General features: G+C 34.9%; 1 protein-coding gene across 1 annotated transcript in view; it reads right to left on the minus strand.

The window, feature by feature from the left end:
* The window catches only part of SCYL2 (SCY1-like 2 (S. cerevisiae)), a 69,831-nt gene that overhangs the window by 29,128 nt on the left and 22,821 nt on the right, over nt 1-17,882 (minus strand). Inside the window, exons 2-5 of the mRNA XM_012664043.1 lie at nt 16,533-16,737; nt 10,380-10,537; nt 5,760-5,904; nt 932-1,081 (exon numbers count right to left, since the gene is read on the minus strand). Of these exons, the coding sequence (XP_012519497.1) occupies nt 932-1,081; nt 5,760-5,904; nt 10,380-10,537; nt 16,533-16,709 (630 nt within the window). The 5' untranslated portion in view covers nt 16,710-16,737. The remainder of the gene's footprint in view (nt 1-931; nt 1,082-5,759; nt 5,905-10,379; nt 10,538-16,532; nt 16,738-17,882) is intronic.

Here is a 17,882-nt window from a genome sequence, read left to right on the forward strand (position 1 = left end):
TGTTTGAAACCATCTTCTTTAGCTATACGTTTTAGTTAAAAGGTTCAAAAGATTGTAGTAAGGATTAAACACATGTGTAGAAGTTGGGCCCAGTACAGTGCCTGACCCACAGTCTGTACTTAACTACTACTAATTCTTTCTAATTATCTTAAAAATCGTTGCTTACCTTACAAATCTATCTTAGGTCAAATAATGGTCCCTTAACAACTATATACAGTAAAACCTAAAATATAAGGTGCCATATCACAAAGGATAGTCTATGCCATAAGGACCCAATCAACACAAAACATAACTGATCTAATGCAGTGTTTCCCTAAGTATGAATAAGCAGGTATTCTAATTGCTAAGAAACAGGTGCTCTGAAAACAGAAAGACTGAGTTAAAATCCTGGCTCTACCACTTACCACCTGCCTAAACTTAGGCAGGTTATTTATTCCATGAGCCTATATTACTCATCTATATTATTCCAATACCTCACTGAGTTACTGTGAGGATTAAAGGAGTAAATACATAAAAAATGTTTGGGAAAGTCCTTCAATAAATATTAGCTATTGCTATCATCGATACTGTTGTTATTATGCCCCCTAAAGAAGAATCCATGGTCCAGTAAATTGGGAAAACACTGCTAGATATTCACAATGTATGTTAGTGTATTTGACATTTTGAGGAGAAAAAAAACCCTATTTAACCCAACAGTTGTCAAATTTATTTAACTCTGGCATCCTTTTCTCAAGTAACATTAACTACTGTGGTATTAATGAGCTAAAGAATACTCTTAGGTACAATAAACACTAGAAATTTTTAATAAAGCTGTATGTCATACCATTGTACCACAAAGCCTATCTGTACTCATTCTTCAGGCTTATAAATTCCAGATGGAATCACAAACTTCCTTGGCTTTACAAAATTAGAAGACTAAACCCTTCATTACCTCTTGTTCAGAAGGATTGGCTGATGATACACAAAAATCAAAACCCATTATTTTCCAGGCTCCACTTTTATTCAAAATTATATTTTCTGGAGTAATATTTCCATGAACCATTTTTACACTGCTATGCAAAAATGACAATCCTTCAGAAACCTGCAAACGGAAAACACATAAACTTCTTTCAACTGCAATAAAATGTTTCATAAAAATCATAATAATTATTGCAGGTTTTCCCAATAAAAGTTTTGCATGTCAGCTCACAACCAAATTTCATCATAAATGTAAAAGTATAAATATTCTCAATTGCCAGGACAATCTACTCATTAGTGAGAAAAATCCAGTTATGAAACCAGAGTACAACTATTAAGTTCTTTTTATGCACATAAGCAGAAGTAAAGATAAAGCACCCTTTGATGTCCAAATTTATTCAGTTCCTGAGTTTGAAAAATGAAGGAATCTTTGACTTTTGAGTTACAGATAGTGAATATTAGACTTTTTTATACTTATACTTCATACTGAAATTCAATTTTTCTGAATAGTACTGTGCTCAGTTTTCAAATATTCAACTAATGTTCACTTATATTTATGCCTGAGATTACTATGGAATTTGTCAACTAAAGCTGAAGGTTGTATTTCCATTTCCAAGTAATAGATTTTGGCAAGCTAATGCTCCCTGACTTACGGGACACCAAACTCCCTGGTTTTCTTCAAATTCCACTGGTCACTGTTTTTTGTTCTACTTTGCTGGTTCCTCCTCATCTCCCCAACCTCCTGGACTTAAAGTTTGGACCTCTGCAATTTCCCATCTACTCTCACTTTCTTAGTTCTCACAGCTTTATGTATCATCCATACGCTGATTATTCTCAATATTTCCAGCCTGGGCCTATGTTCTAAAGTCTGGACTTGATCATCTGACTGCCTTCTTGACTTCTCTCCCCTTAACTGTCTTATATGCATCTCAGTCTTACAGGAGTCCAAAACTAATCTTCCTCTGGAATTTAATTCTCTCCTCCTATAGTCTTTCCTGTATAAGTTAATGGCCATTTCATTTTTCTAGTTGCTTAAGACTTTAAAAACCTTTGAGTTATCTTGTATTCTTCTATTTTTTTTACATAGCAAATCCTGACACCTCCAATGTTTTTTTTTAATTTCTTTTTTTTTTTTTTAATTTCAGGGTATTATGAGGGTACAAACATTATGGTTACATTTTATGTCTTTGCCTCACCCAAGCGAAGATTAGAGGCAGGCCCTTTCCCTCTACAATGCTCCCTGTGTCCTTTAGTTGCAGGTTTACCACCCCCCCTTCCCCTGTCCAATCCACCTAATCCCTGGAGAGTATTATTGCCATGTGAGCACGCCAGTGTTCAACAGTTAGTACCAATTTGATGGCAAGTACAAGCTGAGCCCATTCTTCTGATCTTGTGGTGCCTCACTTTGGATAATGGGCTCAAGTTTAATCCAGGAAAATATAAGAGGTGCTAGATCACTGTCATTTCTTATGATTAATATTCCATTGTACACATATACCAAATTTTAATAATCCACTCATGAACTGATGGGCATTTGGGTTGTTTCCACATCCTTGCAATAGCGAATTGTGCTGCCATAAACATTCGGGCGCAGATATCTCTATTGTAGCATATCTTTTGCTCTTTTGGGTAGATGCCTAATAGTGCTATTGCTCGATTGAATGGTATTTCTATTTTTAGCTCTTTGAGGTATCTCCAAATTCTTTTCCACAGAGGTTGCACTAATTTGTAGTCCCACCAGCAGCTAACACCTCCAATGTTAAAATTTACTTAGAATATGATCTTATCTTACCACCTTCTCTACCCAGGACCATCATTATCTCTGGCCTGGTTTACTGTGACAGCCACCTGCCTCATCTCTTTGCTTCTGCCCTTATCTTTCTGCATAGTTTAATTCTCAATACAACAGCTAGAGTAATTCCGTCAAAATATAACCCAGATCAGGTCACTTTCCTGCTCAAAATCCTCCAAAGGCTTCCCGTTTCTCTCAAAGTAAAACCCAAAGTATTTCTCTGACCTCAGGGCCTAAGTGGACCTGGCCACCCACCTGTTAGCTCTCTGATCTTACCTCCTACTACTGTCTTTTGTTTACCCCTCTCTTCCACTTCAGGTGTTTCACTATTCCTTGAAAATGTCATGCATGATCCTGTCTCAAGGACTTTGTACTTATGGTTCTCTCTGCCTAGATCTTTCTTTCCCCAGGTATTTATATGGCTTGCTTCTTTGCCTGTTCCAGGTCTTTACTCAACTGTTCTATTCTCAGTGAGATATTTTCTGACTACCCCATTTGAAAGTGCAGATCCCCTTTCTCTCTCGTCCAAACCATCCCACTTTCCTCTTGTCTCTTTCCTCCACAGCACTTGTCACAACCTAATGTACTGCATATTTACTTACTTTACTTTCTCCCCCACATGAGAACATAAGTTCCAAAAGGCAGGAAATTTCATCTCTTTTGTTTACTAGTATACTTTGAGCACCTAGAACTGTGGCATACATATAGCTGTCCAATAATACATCTGCCTCATCAATGAACAAACGTGAGAATGAATTCTCTAAAAATATCCCTGCTTAGAGCTTTCAACATGAAGGCAAGTCAACAGAAAAGAGTGTAGGGAATATCCTTTTAGAAGATATTTGGGTTCCTGCCCCACTTGATCACTTACTAGTTAGTTAAGAGAAAGAAAGATAAGCCACAGAATAGGAGAAAGTATTTATAAATTATATGTCTGACAAAAGACCTGTCCACAATATATAAGGAAATCTCAAAACTCAATAATAAGAAAACAAAAAGTAGGCAAAATATCTGAACAGACGTTTCACCAAAAAAGATAGATGGTAAAGCAGCATATGAAAAGGTGCTCAATATCATTATTCATCAGGGAAATGCAAATTAAAACCACAATGAGATACCACTGCACACGTTAGAACAGATAAGAATCCTCCTGATTATGAACGGTTTTGTTAAACATCTGAAGGGGCTTGGACTGTCTCCTGGGAGCAGTGAGATGCTTTTGAAGGGTTTAAGTAGGAACAACGAATGATCAGTGAAGCTATTGGATTATAAAAAATTCCTTATAATTATTTGGCAGCTTAATGAAGTTGAGTTATAATCAGTCCATCACATTTAATCTGTGAATACCTGCAATACACTGCTGATCATCATTGGGCAGTACCAGATTTTTACCTTGAAGAGTTAATATCAAGAGCCAGCATTTACTGAGCACTTACTATGTGCCAGGTTCTGTTTAACCACAACATGCATTACGTTATTTGATCCTCTGTAATAAAGAGGACCAAAGAGGTTAAATAACTAGTTCAGTGTTAGAAGGCTGGTAAATGGCTAATATCGAGTTTGGACTCTGTCATTCTGACTCCAGAATATTACCCTTAACTGCTGACTCGACCACTTCTCCAGAAAGCTGAAGAAATAAGCCTAGAAGATTTTTATTCCTTGTTTGAATTTGCATAGATATGGAGACACCAGTACCACAATTCCAGTCTTCTGATTCAGGATTAACAGGTTCCTATTTCTGGCCCTCTGCATCTAATCCACCATCACATCTTAAAGGTCCTGCTTTCTAAATATATACAAATCTGAAGCTTCATTCCCACTGTTTTCCAACTCAGAAACACTGTCATCTCTTATGTACTAATTGGCCTACCTGGCTCCTGACTTGTTCCACTCCAGTCTGTTCTCTGCTCTGTAGCCAGAGCCATCAGTTTAAACACACAAATATGATTATGTTGCTCCCTTGGTTAAAATTCTTTAATATCTGCTCATTGCTCCTAGGGCAAAATTTACTCTTTACCATGTTTGCGGTAGATTTCCTCAGTCTGGCCACTGCTTACTTCTCTAGCCTCACTTCTGATTGTTCCCTCTTCTTCCTGCCCTGAAACTTTTCTATTCTACTTATACAGTTCCTTCTGGATCTTTCTCTCATTCCATTTTGTAAATTAAATCCTACCCAAAAGAAAGAAAGAAGCCAGACCAAAAAAGAACTCATAACAAATAATTCCATTTATAAAATTCTAGCAAATGCAAATCGATCCAGTGATAGAAAGCAGGTCAGTGAATTCCTGGGAGGAGGGACATGGAGATGGCAAGAAGCAACAGGGAGAGATTATAGGGGTATGAGGAAGCTTTTGGGGGTGATGAATATGTGCATTATCTTGATCATGGTAATGGTTTCACAGGTATGCATAATGTCAAACATAAAACTATATACTTTGAATGTGTGTAAGTTTATTGTATGCAAGTATACTTCAATAAAGTTGTTAAAAATATAAATGAAATGACCTCTGTTCCCAAGAAACTTAGAATCTACTGTATAAATTTACTCTATGGAGCTGAAGATATTATTTTGTAAGCAGGAAAAGGAAAATCCTAAAAACTGGGCATTTATGAAAAGGTTAGCAATACCTCTTGATACCTACTAAATAATTGCCTTAGAGATATAATTTTTAATTTTTATTACTTTATTTTTATTTCAATTTAATGTTTTCTCTATGAAATGCATTCACACGGTTTAAAATACAAAAGAATCAAAAGGAATCCACTCCATCCACCAGTGAATAAGGGATCCTCGCCAAAGTTTACTAATGTTATCAGTTTCATATATTTAAATTATAATTTAAGCCTAACAATAAAGTGTAGAAAAAAAATTCTAGAACATAGGTGTTTAAATTACTGACAAGAATCAAAGGTTTACATAAAGTATTTTTATGTGGCTAATAAGTCTGAAATAGCCAAAAACAATTTTAAAGGAAAAAACTGTTTTTACATGTTGAATAAAAATACATACCTGAAGCAAGCCATATTTGGTTTCTACATCATAAAGTTTATAATCCTTAATGTCTGGAGGTATAGGGGAAGGGAGGTTTTCCCAGTTACCAAGAACGTTGGCTAAACTGGCAAAAACTGGTTCCGTACAAAATGCCAAGCAATCCCTGTTTTAAAAAAGAAAAAGTCATTTACTATCAATTTTTTACAGATTATCAAAATCAAATATACCTAAGATATAAGTGGTCCTATTAAACTATCAACAAGAAGGTATACTATTTTAGATTTGTTAATTTTAGCATAAATATAAGAACACTTAAACCAACAAGGTCAGGAGGCTTTGTATATGAATTGCACTATATAAAACACTCAGTCTTTTAAAGTAAATGTTGTGACAGTTGTGATACATTTTTTAAAACTTAGAAAGTCAGGGAATAGGCCAAGTGCAGTGGCTCGCGCCTGTAATCCTATCATTCTGGGAGGCTGAGGCGGGAGGATAACTTGAACTCAGGAGTTCAGAGACCAGCCTGAGCAAGAACGAGACCCCGTCTCTACTAAAAATAGAAAAATTAGCTGGACGAGGTGGCCTGGCCCATGCCTGTAGTCCCAGCTACTCAGGAGGCTGAGGCAGGAGAATCGCTTGAGCCCAGGAGCTGGAGGTTGCAGTGAGCTATGATGATGCCACTGCACTCTAGCCAGGGCAACAGAGTGAGACACTGTCTCAAAAAAAAAAAAAGTCATGAAATAAAACATTACTTCAACTGTGCTTTTTCAAATGATTGATATTCTTTATGGAAAACTAATGAACCTAATTTAAAACAGTTACATTATACCTATGATATTATCCTGATTTCTAAGGCTGTAATTTTCAGTATACACTCAAAGGAACCTGCATATTTCCCACAGATGCCTCTGAAGCAAGAGGAGTCAAGAAGAGGGCCAGGGTATATATAGCTCTGGGTTCCCTGCTCCCACTTCAATTTAAGCAGCTTTGCTTCTATCTATTTTATAAATCATTTTGAAAGGTATCACAGTTTTTAAATTTTTTAAATTATTATTCTTATGTATAGGAAGATTTACAAATTCAGAAAATGTTAGATATTAACATTCAGTAGTCTTACAAAGTAATGATCAAGAGCTCAAGCTTTGAGGACAGGCAGATACCCAACTTCAAGTCCAAGAATCCTTATTTCCTGGCTTCGTGACACTGGACACTACTGCTCTGAGCCTTATTTGTAAAAGGTGATAATAGACCCACCTTGAAGGATTATTGAGAAGATGAAATAAGATAATCATGCAAAATACATAGCAAATTGTCTAGCATGTATGCTCAACAAATGTTTACCACTGCTATTATAATTACAAAGCATTGAGGCTCAGTAAGGGGTAGAAAAGCCCTAACATTTTAGATCTTGGGCTTTAGGCTCTGGTAATGAAGACCTACAAGGTAGTGCAGTAACAAAGCTTTCATGCCTATATGGTAATTGTTTAATAGCAAGTATGCCCTTTGCTGTTTCATCTGACCACAATATCTAAATACCTTCTCTTGTGTCTCAAGCCCATTTTTCAAATGAAAGTTCAATATATGTAAGAAATGAAGACAGAGCTTCCTAAGTTGCAGGAGAGAAAGTGCCACATTGCCCTGCCTACTCAGTCATCATCAAGGATGCTACCTTGTTCTTTACTCCCAACGCTAAGCTTAATAACACAGTAGACACTAGGCATTCTTTGTTGAACTGTACTGGAAGAAAACTGCTCAAACACTCATAAATCCTTTCTACAGCTTCCTATGGTTCCCAAGACTCATATATTTTAGCAACTCTTACTTTTTTCCTCTCTGTCTTGACCCGAAAATCATCCTTGGTCATGTCAACATACATATGATTATGCTTCAAGCTCAAAGGCTTTATGATCTTTCACAAATATTCATTTCCATTATCATTATAAACAGTCACATATCACAAGGGCTATATTCTCTCAAGGACCACCTTCCCCAACTATAGCTACTTACCAGTCATCTACTCCTACCCTTTTATAACCTCCACCAACTTAAGTTTCCCAATACCTTATTCAACAAATTCAGATCCGATTATACTTGATTCCTTTCTTTCCCCCAACTACCTCAACAATAAATTATCACCTTTATTATCCTTTACTGAGCAAATCCTTAATCCTGTAATATGGAATCACGGGTTTCTTTTACTCTCTTGCTTATATCATAAGCTGATAGAAAAATAGAAAACCCACATCCTTTATAAATTCACAATGTAAAGTCAATGAAGTATACTTTAACCTTGCTCTATTTTCCAACATTCAAGAACATTAATTCGTAACCCTCTTATTTAACTCCTTATTCCACGGCCCCCTTTATCCACTGCTTACCTTAGTAGACCACTTCCTACTTCAAAAGAATACATAGTTTATCTAACATGAATGACCTCATTTGCTCTAAACTTCTCCTGAATATATTACTGATTCCTCAACCACCTTCCTTGGAGTTTCTCCTATGGGACTTCACTCACACACTATCTTCTCTGCTAAGCCCCTTTGTATTTATTTTCTAGCTTCCAAACTGCCATCTTACCAAAATTATTGAATGTCACTAACAGCCTCTCGTTACTCAATGTAATGGATTCTTCTCTGTCCTTATTTTCTTTTTATTCTGTGGTTCTCAGTGTTAGTGTGCCCTTTTTTCTCTCCTTTGGCTTCCATGACATGCTGCCAATTCTCCTGCCATATGACATTATTCCTCTGTTTTTCTTTCCCTGTTTCCCTGACTCTTCTTTTCCCTATCTTTCAAGGTTCTTTCCTTTACGCATGTTCTTGAAAAGCTCATTTAAGATATCTTAAAGTAATATTTGAATTGTCTCTCTTCACGATTGCCAATAAATTCCTAGAGTTCTATAATATTTAAAGCACTATAAAAGAAGTTGCAGGGACAAAGAAAAGTATAACACATGGTCCTTCTCCCCTCAAGAGACTTAAATGTAATTATGAGATGTAAGAAATGTAGATACAACTTAAGATAACATGGATGGGTAGGATTCTAATAGGTAACGCTTATAGACACTTACAGAAAACACTCCAGAGGAAAGAGTACCAGCAAATATGGAGTCAGGAAAACACAGGACAAGTGTGGTTAAAAAAAAAAAACTTAGTCCACTTTGGAATACAGAATTCACAATAATGAGTATTACACGAGAGAGCAACTACAGTCTTCTGGGTTTATTCATTAAAAGAAAGGCAACAAAAGATACTTTTTTAATATTTTTTATGTTTTAAAGGCTGGTCAAGTGAAGCAGAAAAAATATTTTTATAATAAGAGACATATGAGCCAGCAGGGTACAATGGTATGTGCTGGCAGTCCCATATACTTGGGAGGCTGAGGTGAGGGGATTCCTCAAGCTCAGGAATTTGAGACCAGCCTGGGCAATATAGCAAGATCCCAACTCAAAAATATAAACTATTAATAATCAATTTTTTTAAAAAAAGAGACATATGAGCATATTCTGGGATAAGTACAACATGGTATAATAAATGAAAAAAATGGATTCAGGAATCAGGGTGACAGAATGAATCCTACCCAGCTCTGCCACTTAAAACCATAGAGTTTAAGTAACATCTCTGATCCTCTGTTTCCTATATCATCATGAGAATTAGCTGAGTTAAACAATATAAAACATTAAGCATAGTTTTTCACACAGTAAATGTTTGTCATTTTTATTTTAGGTTAAAAAAAAGGATCTTATACCTTTGGCGGGGAGGGAGTAGAGAGTGGGTTACTGAAGATTCCAAAGTAAGAATTTCACAGAAGCCCAATATATAAAATAGATAAAAGCAAAACTTCCCTGGTTGAAGGAAGATGGGAAGTCTAGAACCCTTTCAGCTCTGTGTCCTCCACCTGCCTGTTCTTCCTCTATTCTTAAAGTCCTACGTGCCACAAAACACAAATGGCAAACACTTGATTAAGATCTTCTGGATTAAGAGAGAAGAACACAGTCTGCTAAGAAAGAGGAAGAAAGGAATAAATTTGGGGTTATGAGTAATGTGGAAAGGTTTATAAAGTTAGGGCAATCTAAAGAAATATTAAAAGCACCACAGGCTTGAGAGTGCAGTTAAGATTACATAAATTTCATTTTCTTATCATTCTCAGCAACATTTCCCAAGTTCACCCTTGAGAAAAACAGGTGGGAAAGTAACAGGGCTATGCACTGATGTGCTAGGCATAGTAGAAGGTTAAATGTCTAGGATAATACTGGGCACTCAAACAAAATTGGCCCCCAAATATTGAATCAATGAAAAGGAGACAAAAAATTCTAGCAAATTAACAAAGACAACTGCTTTCATGCAGGAATTGTATTCTATACTCCTCTTGCATCTTCTATTTTGACTACCATAGTGCTGAGCATAGATAAAGCACTGAAATAGAAAATCATGGCAAATGTGAAGAAAGTCTTCACTAATATTTCAAAAAGAGGCATATACATAGACAATGCAAATACATTTTAGGGAAAAAAATCCATGCATAAGAACTCAACGCTTAGTTTCACTGACAGTACTTGAAATAGACAGATTTCAATATAAAGTTGCTTTTAACTGTTTGTTCAGGAATTCTCCTATATAAGTTTTTATAAAAATTTACCTGGATTCTTCTAAAGGATGCTGGACAGTAAGAAGTCGAGGGTGTCGAAGTCGAGTTAACTGCTGGACTCCTCGTTTTAGAGAATCAATTATTTGGTCCTTTTCAAATTTTTGGTATTTGTCAATCAGCTTTTTATCAAAGACAAAAACAGCTACTTCCTAAATAAAAGAATTATACAACTAATTTTAATTAAAAATATAGAAAAGTAATAAAATTACATTTGAATGTCTCAACAGTCTATAAACAGAAATAACTAAAAACTAATACCATGGAAATTTTAGCACCTATGTAAATCAAAAGGCTGGTTTCCTCATGATTAGTAAATCTAAATATTTTTAAAGGTATGAGACCCAGAGTCCTCATCTGCAGAACACAGAACACCTTTGAATTCTGGTATCAGAGATACACATAAACTGTGTGTAATGTGTTGTCTCCTATGTAGTAATCCCTTATTTAACCAGAATTCAAATAAAATTTAAAATGTTAAAAAATTTAAAACGCTATTGTAATGATAATTGCCCTGGAGTATATTACAAAATCTTGAAATGCTTTTTGAAAGAAAGGTTATATGTCAGGGGATGCTTGTTTATACAAAAAACTAATTTGTAAGCATCTTTCACATATGAATAATTTATATTCTCTCTCATACCACCCCATCCCCATCTTGTAACCATGAATGGTTACTAGTACAGGAAGCTGCACCTCCATCACCTCTCTGAAATCATTCACAGCTTATTTTATACTACTAAAAGCAGACATCCTCTTTACCATTATCTTCTTCCTTTCATTCTCAGTTAAATGAGAAAAAACAGTTCTCATCCGGTTACCCCATCTTAACAAATCAGTCAAAAATCAGCTCTATTGAAAGGTGATGTGTTAGATCAATGATGTATGATTTTGGTAACAATGTGGGAAAAAAAAACTGATACAAATGGAAGCAAAATTAGCAAAGAATGCCTGCCTTCCAAAATTCTTTGAAAGATTTTAAATGACTCAGAATTTCTAAAAAGTCTCTTTTGAAAGCCTCTAATTAAACCTACTATTACTCAACTATCAATATCTAAGACATTTTATTGTTTTTCCTCTTCTAATTATTTTCTTGTTTTTCATTTTCACTACATTAGGATTGCTGTTTTCATAAGTTAGCCCAATCACCTCACTGCAAAATTTCAAACCAACAAATTTCTCAAACATAACTTCTTTTAAGTTGGAGATTCCTTGTGCATATAAATGAGTTAAGGATATTAGAGGATTGAGTCTCTGAAAAGTGACAACATAAAGGAATTATTTAGTACCATAACTCAATTCAAACATAACATTTCCCAAGCATTTGTGAATAAGGCAGCCATTTACTATAATAACAGAGGAGGTATTTACACAGTACTCAAAACATTGGCATTAGATCAGAAGAGAGTTTGAGTCAACTTCCCTACAACTGACCAGCCAACTTTGGGCAAGTTTTCTCAACAGAAAAATGGGAACAAAAAATAGTATGAATACCTCACAGGATCATAGGAGAGTAAATGACACAGTAATATAAAAAGAACTTATCACAATATGTGACGTATTATAAATATTCAGTAAATATTATAGATATTCAGTATAATATAAATATTCAGCTAATATTATAAATGTTAGCTATCACTGTTACAACACTAACACCAAAACCTGTACTTTTGTTATTTTTCTATCACTGGCAAATTTTTTGATGACACATATGATCAATGACACACATCTGATCAATGATATGCACATTCAAGACCAATGGTCAAGAAACATCTTTGAAAGATAAAGGTAGAGATTCAACACCCTGTCAGTTTGGTAAGGAACACTATACTTAACATATATTAAGTTAAACAAAATGATGTGATATAAATTTAATATCACTCATGTCACCCAGAAATTAACATGCAGCTTATAAGAATGTGGTTGAGAATGCAGTTTCTAGAGTCACACAAACCTAAACTGGAATTTCACTCCTGCCACTTATTATTTATATAGTCTTTGAAATCAAATCTTGGTCATAGTTATTTTCAGACCAGAGTCATAAAAGGAGCAAGAAAAAAATGATAATATTATAATAAGCTCTATAGTTAAAATTTCTGGCAATAGTCTACTAGAGAATCTTACAAATAAAGAGGTTCCCAAGTTAATTGACTATTTATAAAAATAACAATAGATAACATTTACATAGTTATGTGCCAAGCATTGTGCTACATAATTTTTAGGGATTATTTCATTCCTCACAGCAACCCCATGAGACAAAGTATTATACTATTGTCTTCACTTTACAGATGAGGATGTTGTGGAGAAGATAAATGTCTTAGCTTAAGATTTTGCAATGGGTAAGATGAAAAGTCAATATTCAAACCCAGATAGTCTACAGAGCCATATTCTTAGCCAATACACCATTCTGTCTCCCAGAAATAACACAGAGAAAATATGGAGCACCCAAGTAAAACATGATACATGCCTTCAAGAAAGAAATCATTCGAGTTTTAAACAGCGCTTATATATAAACACATAATCTTAGCCCTTTTGATCATTATGAGACACAGGTCAACCAGGAGGTAAGAGTTTAAAGTTATATTAATTTGAACTAAAAACAAATGACCTAGAAGGTACAAGTTCCTCACCATTCATGTGCACAATCTTATTTTAGTAAGTGTTCTGCTATAACACATTTTATAAATGTATCTAATTTAAAAGTGTTTATTTTTCAAGATGTTTTAAGTCTGAAAAAAAAAATCACATGAAATGGCTCTTGAGCTCTTAAAGTTGCCACTTTTAAGGAGGAAAACTGTTGGTAATAAAGAAAAGTAACACCACCAAATTCTTTCAGACATTTATTGTTTTAGGTAAGAGATGACATATTCTTACATAGGTTATTAACTATCTTAAAAATACTTTCTCTTTGTTTCAGTTCATTAACATCAACCAATGTCAACAAGGTTGTCTTGTTAACCATTCAGGTCTCATACAACTTCCTAAAATGAAACTCTTACTCTGCACCACAAAATCTTTCATAAGAATATGCCATAATCTAATTTCTAATTTATGTTTTTCTTTTACTACTTTGCTATACTACCCACTCTGCTAACACATATCACCTATATAAAAGTCTTATCACCTTAACGTATATATTATAATCCTCCTGAAGAAAGAAACAATGTCTATGTGTCTCTGTATCTACCACAGGATCTAGCAGTATCTCACATCTAGAAGACACTCAGATGTTTATTGCCTATGGATAGTCGATAAAGACAAGCAATTAATAAAAGCATTTTATTACCATCTTGAATTAAAATCTTTTTCAACTTTTCACTATAAAATTTTTCAAATATACAGAAAAGATGAAATAGAGCAATCACCCAGTACATCTTTCACTTAAGATTCAACTGCTAACTCTTGGTAAAATTGGAGGTTCTTTTTTACACAAAAAATATTAGAACAAAACATAAGCAATATTTGGTATTCTATTGTTTATTCACTGCATAAAACATTGGCAAGAAAGTCACCCACTAAAGTATTTTTTCACAATAGCCTAACTTTAAACAAAAAAGGCTATGAAATTATTCTTATGTTCTTTTTTTATGAATATTTATTTGAGAGGTATTTCTGATGCAAATGCCCTGGATTAGAATTCATTAGCTTTGCTAATTTTTATGTTATGCTTTATTTAAACAAGCTATTAAAGACGGAAATTTTTTGGCCAAAGTATGTATATACAATAAGTGAGAGATGTTGCTATTCTTTAAAACACTGACTGCCATACTAGAAAAAAATTTTTTTTCCTTGGGGCCATGGTATTTTATTACGAAAATAGAATAAAAACTTTAAAAACAAAATGAGCCTTTCTAATTTAATGCAAACTTTGTTATTTTTTATTATTATCTGTGCATGAGTTATATGCAACTTGAAAAATAGTTCTTGCAGCTCCCAAGGTGAAGAAGAGACTTATGAGTTACATATGCTTCACAAGGCTCCGGCTCAAAACTAGCATGAGTTAAATAGAACTTACATGGCAGTCAGTATGTTAAGGAATTAACAGTAGTAAAGACAAGATACTCAGTTCTGACCCCTGCCGTTTAAAGGAGGCAAAAAAGGAAATTTAAAACTAAATCCACCAAGAGCACTGATGTATTCCAAAACTACCTTTCACCCCAAAGCAATAAATTTGGCAAAAAAATGGAATGTAGTAAAGTTTCCTAAGAGAACCCAGGTCTGCCAGTCAGCAGTTAGAATGGGGCTCTATCATTTGTGCCTGGTTCTCATGTTCTTTGAGAAGCTCCAGTATTATCAGGGGATTTAGTATATGAACTACTGATATCAACGCAAATACCTAGAACCCTCCTGGTTAAGCACAGAGATGCTATTATATTACCACATACTTAATAAAAATGCATAAATTTGAGCTGTGCACAGTAGTTTGTGCTTATAGTCCCAGCTACCGGGGAGGCTGAAGCAAGAGGATTTGCTTTAGTCCAAGAGTTTGAGGCCACCCTGGGCAACATAGCTAGACTCTGTCTCTAAAAACAAAAAGCATAATTTTGTAAATTTAGAGTTCTTTTGTTTTTCCCTTACATAACTGACTGCAAAAGCAATTTGTGCTAGTGTCAGAGGAGGTTGGTCATTTACATAACTTCATAACCTCCTTAATGGTTTTTTTTTTTTTTTTTTTGAGACAGAGTCTTGCTCTGTTGCCCGGGCTAGAGTGCCGTGGCATCATCCTCGCTCACAGCAACCTCAAACTCCTGGGCTCAAGCGATCCTACTGCCTCAGCCTCCCGAGGAGCTGGGACTACAGGCATGTGCCACGATGCCCGGCTAATTTTTTCTATATATTTTTAGCTGTCCAATTAATTTCTTTCTATTTTTGGTAGAGACGGGGTCTCGCTCTTGCCCAGGCTGGTCTCGAACTCCTGAGCTCAAACGATCCGCCCGCCTCGGCCTCCCAGAGTGCTAGGATTACAGGCTTGAGCCACCGCTCCTGGCCCTTAATGCCTTAATGGTTTTTAAGTAGTGAATACTCAAACGAACTCTTGGTGAACGGAAGAGAGGAAGAGAAAACAACGTTCAAAAATGACAATTTATATCATCAGCATTTAAGATGCAGAGCTCAATAAATCTCAATAGATCTCATTTGGATCTCAATAAAGACTTCCAAATGGCAATAAAAACAAGATTTACAGGTTAGGTACAAACTCTATAAGCAGCAATCTATCATAGGACCAAGATTCCTATTTCACAAAAGGATAACCAAAGTCAATTTGGTCTTCAATATATTTGTTTGGCAATAAATTGACTTTGGAAAAGCAGCACATCATGCATACTCACAATCGTATGGCTGTGGTAGTCATTGGGAAGTGTGTATTCAAACCCTTACATCTTACAATCAATCCCTGTATTTCACTTGCAGGGAAGTAAAAGTACTTTTGAAAACAATGTTTTTTAAAGAACATACTTCTACAGAGCCACTAGTAAAATTTAATCCTCCATATTTCTAAGAACCATCTGTTGGTCTTTTAAGCTAAATTTAAAAAAAAAATTTCAACTCGAACTACTCTTTACTAAAAGAATAGTTTTTGAATAAGTATGAAATAAATATAATCCCCAACACCCTACTGATTATATTCTATTAATATAAATATACCTCCCTCTAATGGTAAAAACCATCAGATTAAACACAAAAATATTATAGAAGTCTATTTTCTGCAAAGCTATAGAATAAAAGAGGGAATAGGAATGCACTAAATAAGACATACTTAATGTTGAAAAATTTAACTGTGTATTTTGCCAATAACTTATTGACAAATGTGAAAATTTAAGGAACACAACAATTTTTGTCTTAAAACATACACTTTGCTAAATATTACAATCTAATATTTGCTCAACTGACACGTTTATTTTATTAAGTAAGCAAAATTAAACTGCAAGATGATAAGATATGTCAGCTTATCTGTAACCAGGAGATTCAGGGCATGTCTAAAAGCCTTTGGTTTTGTATGACTTCATAAGATGAAATGAGAACTAAAGAACCCGTTTAAGAACCCATTAAAGAACTTTGGCACTTCTTAACATAAAAATGCATACATATACTTTATGGTACTTAGCACGTGTGTTTTTTTCAATCAGATGCTGAATTAAGACTTACCTGTTTTGTTGATTTTTTTGTGCCATTAAAAATCTTCCAAGCTAGCCCACTGCCACCACTAGCAATGTGTCGACCAACATCAAATTCTCTAGTGACAGGGTTTCCCATTACAGCACTAGTGACGTCAGCTGTTACTTTTGTAACAGTACTCTTCAATTTATTAAGCATGGACTCCATGGCTGCAATATTGGGTAGTTACAGCTACCTACAAACACAGAAGGATAAAGGAGAACTGATCATTTTTTATTTGTATAAGCACTTATTCATAGTTAAATTTGAAAAGCTTAATATCCCCAAACAATGAATGAAACAATCCTATATAACTAATTTATATGTTGGTTTTTGTCTTCAGAGGACAAATTTATACTTACAATACACTTGAGTACAAATTTAAGTCTAGAAACCAAACTGTTCCTTTCAATCTCAGTTCTCATCAACCAGGAAGACATATTTACAATTGACACTGACATGAAGGAAGAAAAGAACAAAATAGAATTCTGGGATGCAGAAGTGGCTGGAAGTTCTGGAATACAATTTCAAAGTGAAGGGAGTTATGCTGAAAAAGAGCAAGGGGTTCCCTTCACACTTTGTCAAATGCTAAGATGCACATAAGTAGTGAGAAACTCCACCGGGTCAGGCAAGGACCAACTAGAAAGCTATAAGCTGTAACTGTGTCAGAGTTAACACATAGCTATAAATTAATCAACATCTCATCAGCCAGAGTGGAGAGTCCTCATTGATCATTAAGGCATTCAGCAGAAACGCTAGAAGGACCATGTCTTAGTAGGAGGGTATACCATCCTTAGAGTAAAAGCTAACCTAAACCTGCTGCAACAAACTAAAAGCAATCCTCAATTGACCAAGCTAATCATAAATTACTAAACTGAATACCAGAACAAAACCCAGTACTCAAGAAAGGAAGACACACACATCCACAAAAAAATTAGATACTAAACAATAACATTTACAATGTTCAGCATACAATCAATAATTATCAGACATGACAAGAAGAAAATGTGACTTATAATCAAGTGAAAAGTCAGTCGATATAAAAGATTCCAAAATGATAAAAATATAGAATTAGCACACAAAGACATTAAAAAGTTATCATATGTCCAAGTAGTTAAAGGAAAGCATGAACATAATGAGAAAATGGAATATAAAAAAGACTCAAATGAAAATTCAAGAAATGACAAATAAAATCTCTCGAATAGATCAGGAATGGTGGCTCACACCTGTAATCCCAGTACTTTGAGAGGCTAAGGCAGGAGGATTGCTTGAGGTCAGGAGTTTGAGACCAGCCTGGGCAACACAGCAAGACCCTATCTCTAAAAAAAATTTTTAAATAAA

This window comes from Propithecus coquereli, unplaced genomic scaffold (assembly GCF_000956105.1).
Source record: "Propithecus coquereli isolate 6110/MARCELLA unplaced genomic scaffold, Pcoq_1.0 Scaffold85, whole genome shotgun sequence".
Taxonomy (NCBI): domain Eukaryota; kingdom Metazoa; phylum Chordata; class Mammalia; order Primates; family Indriidae; genus Propithecus; species Propithecus coquereli.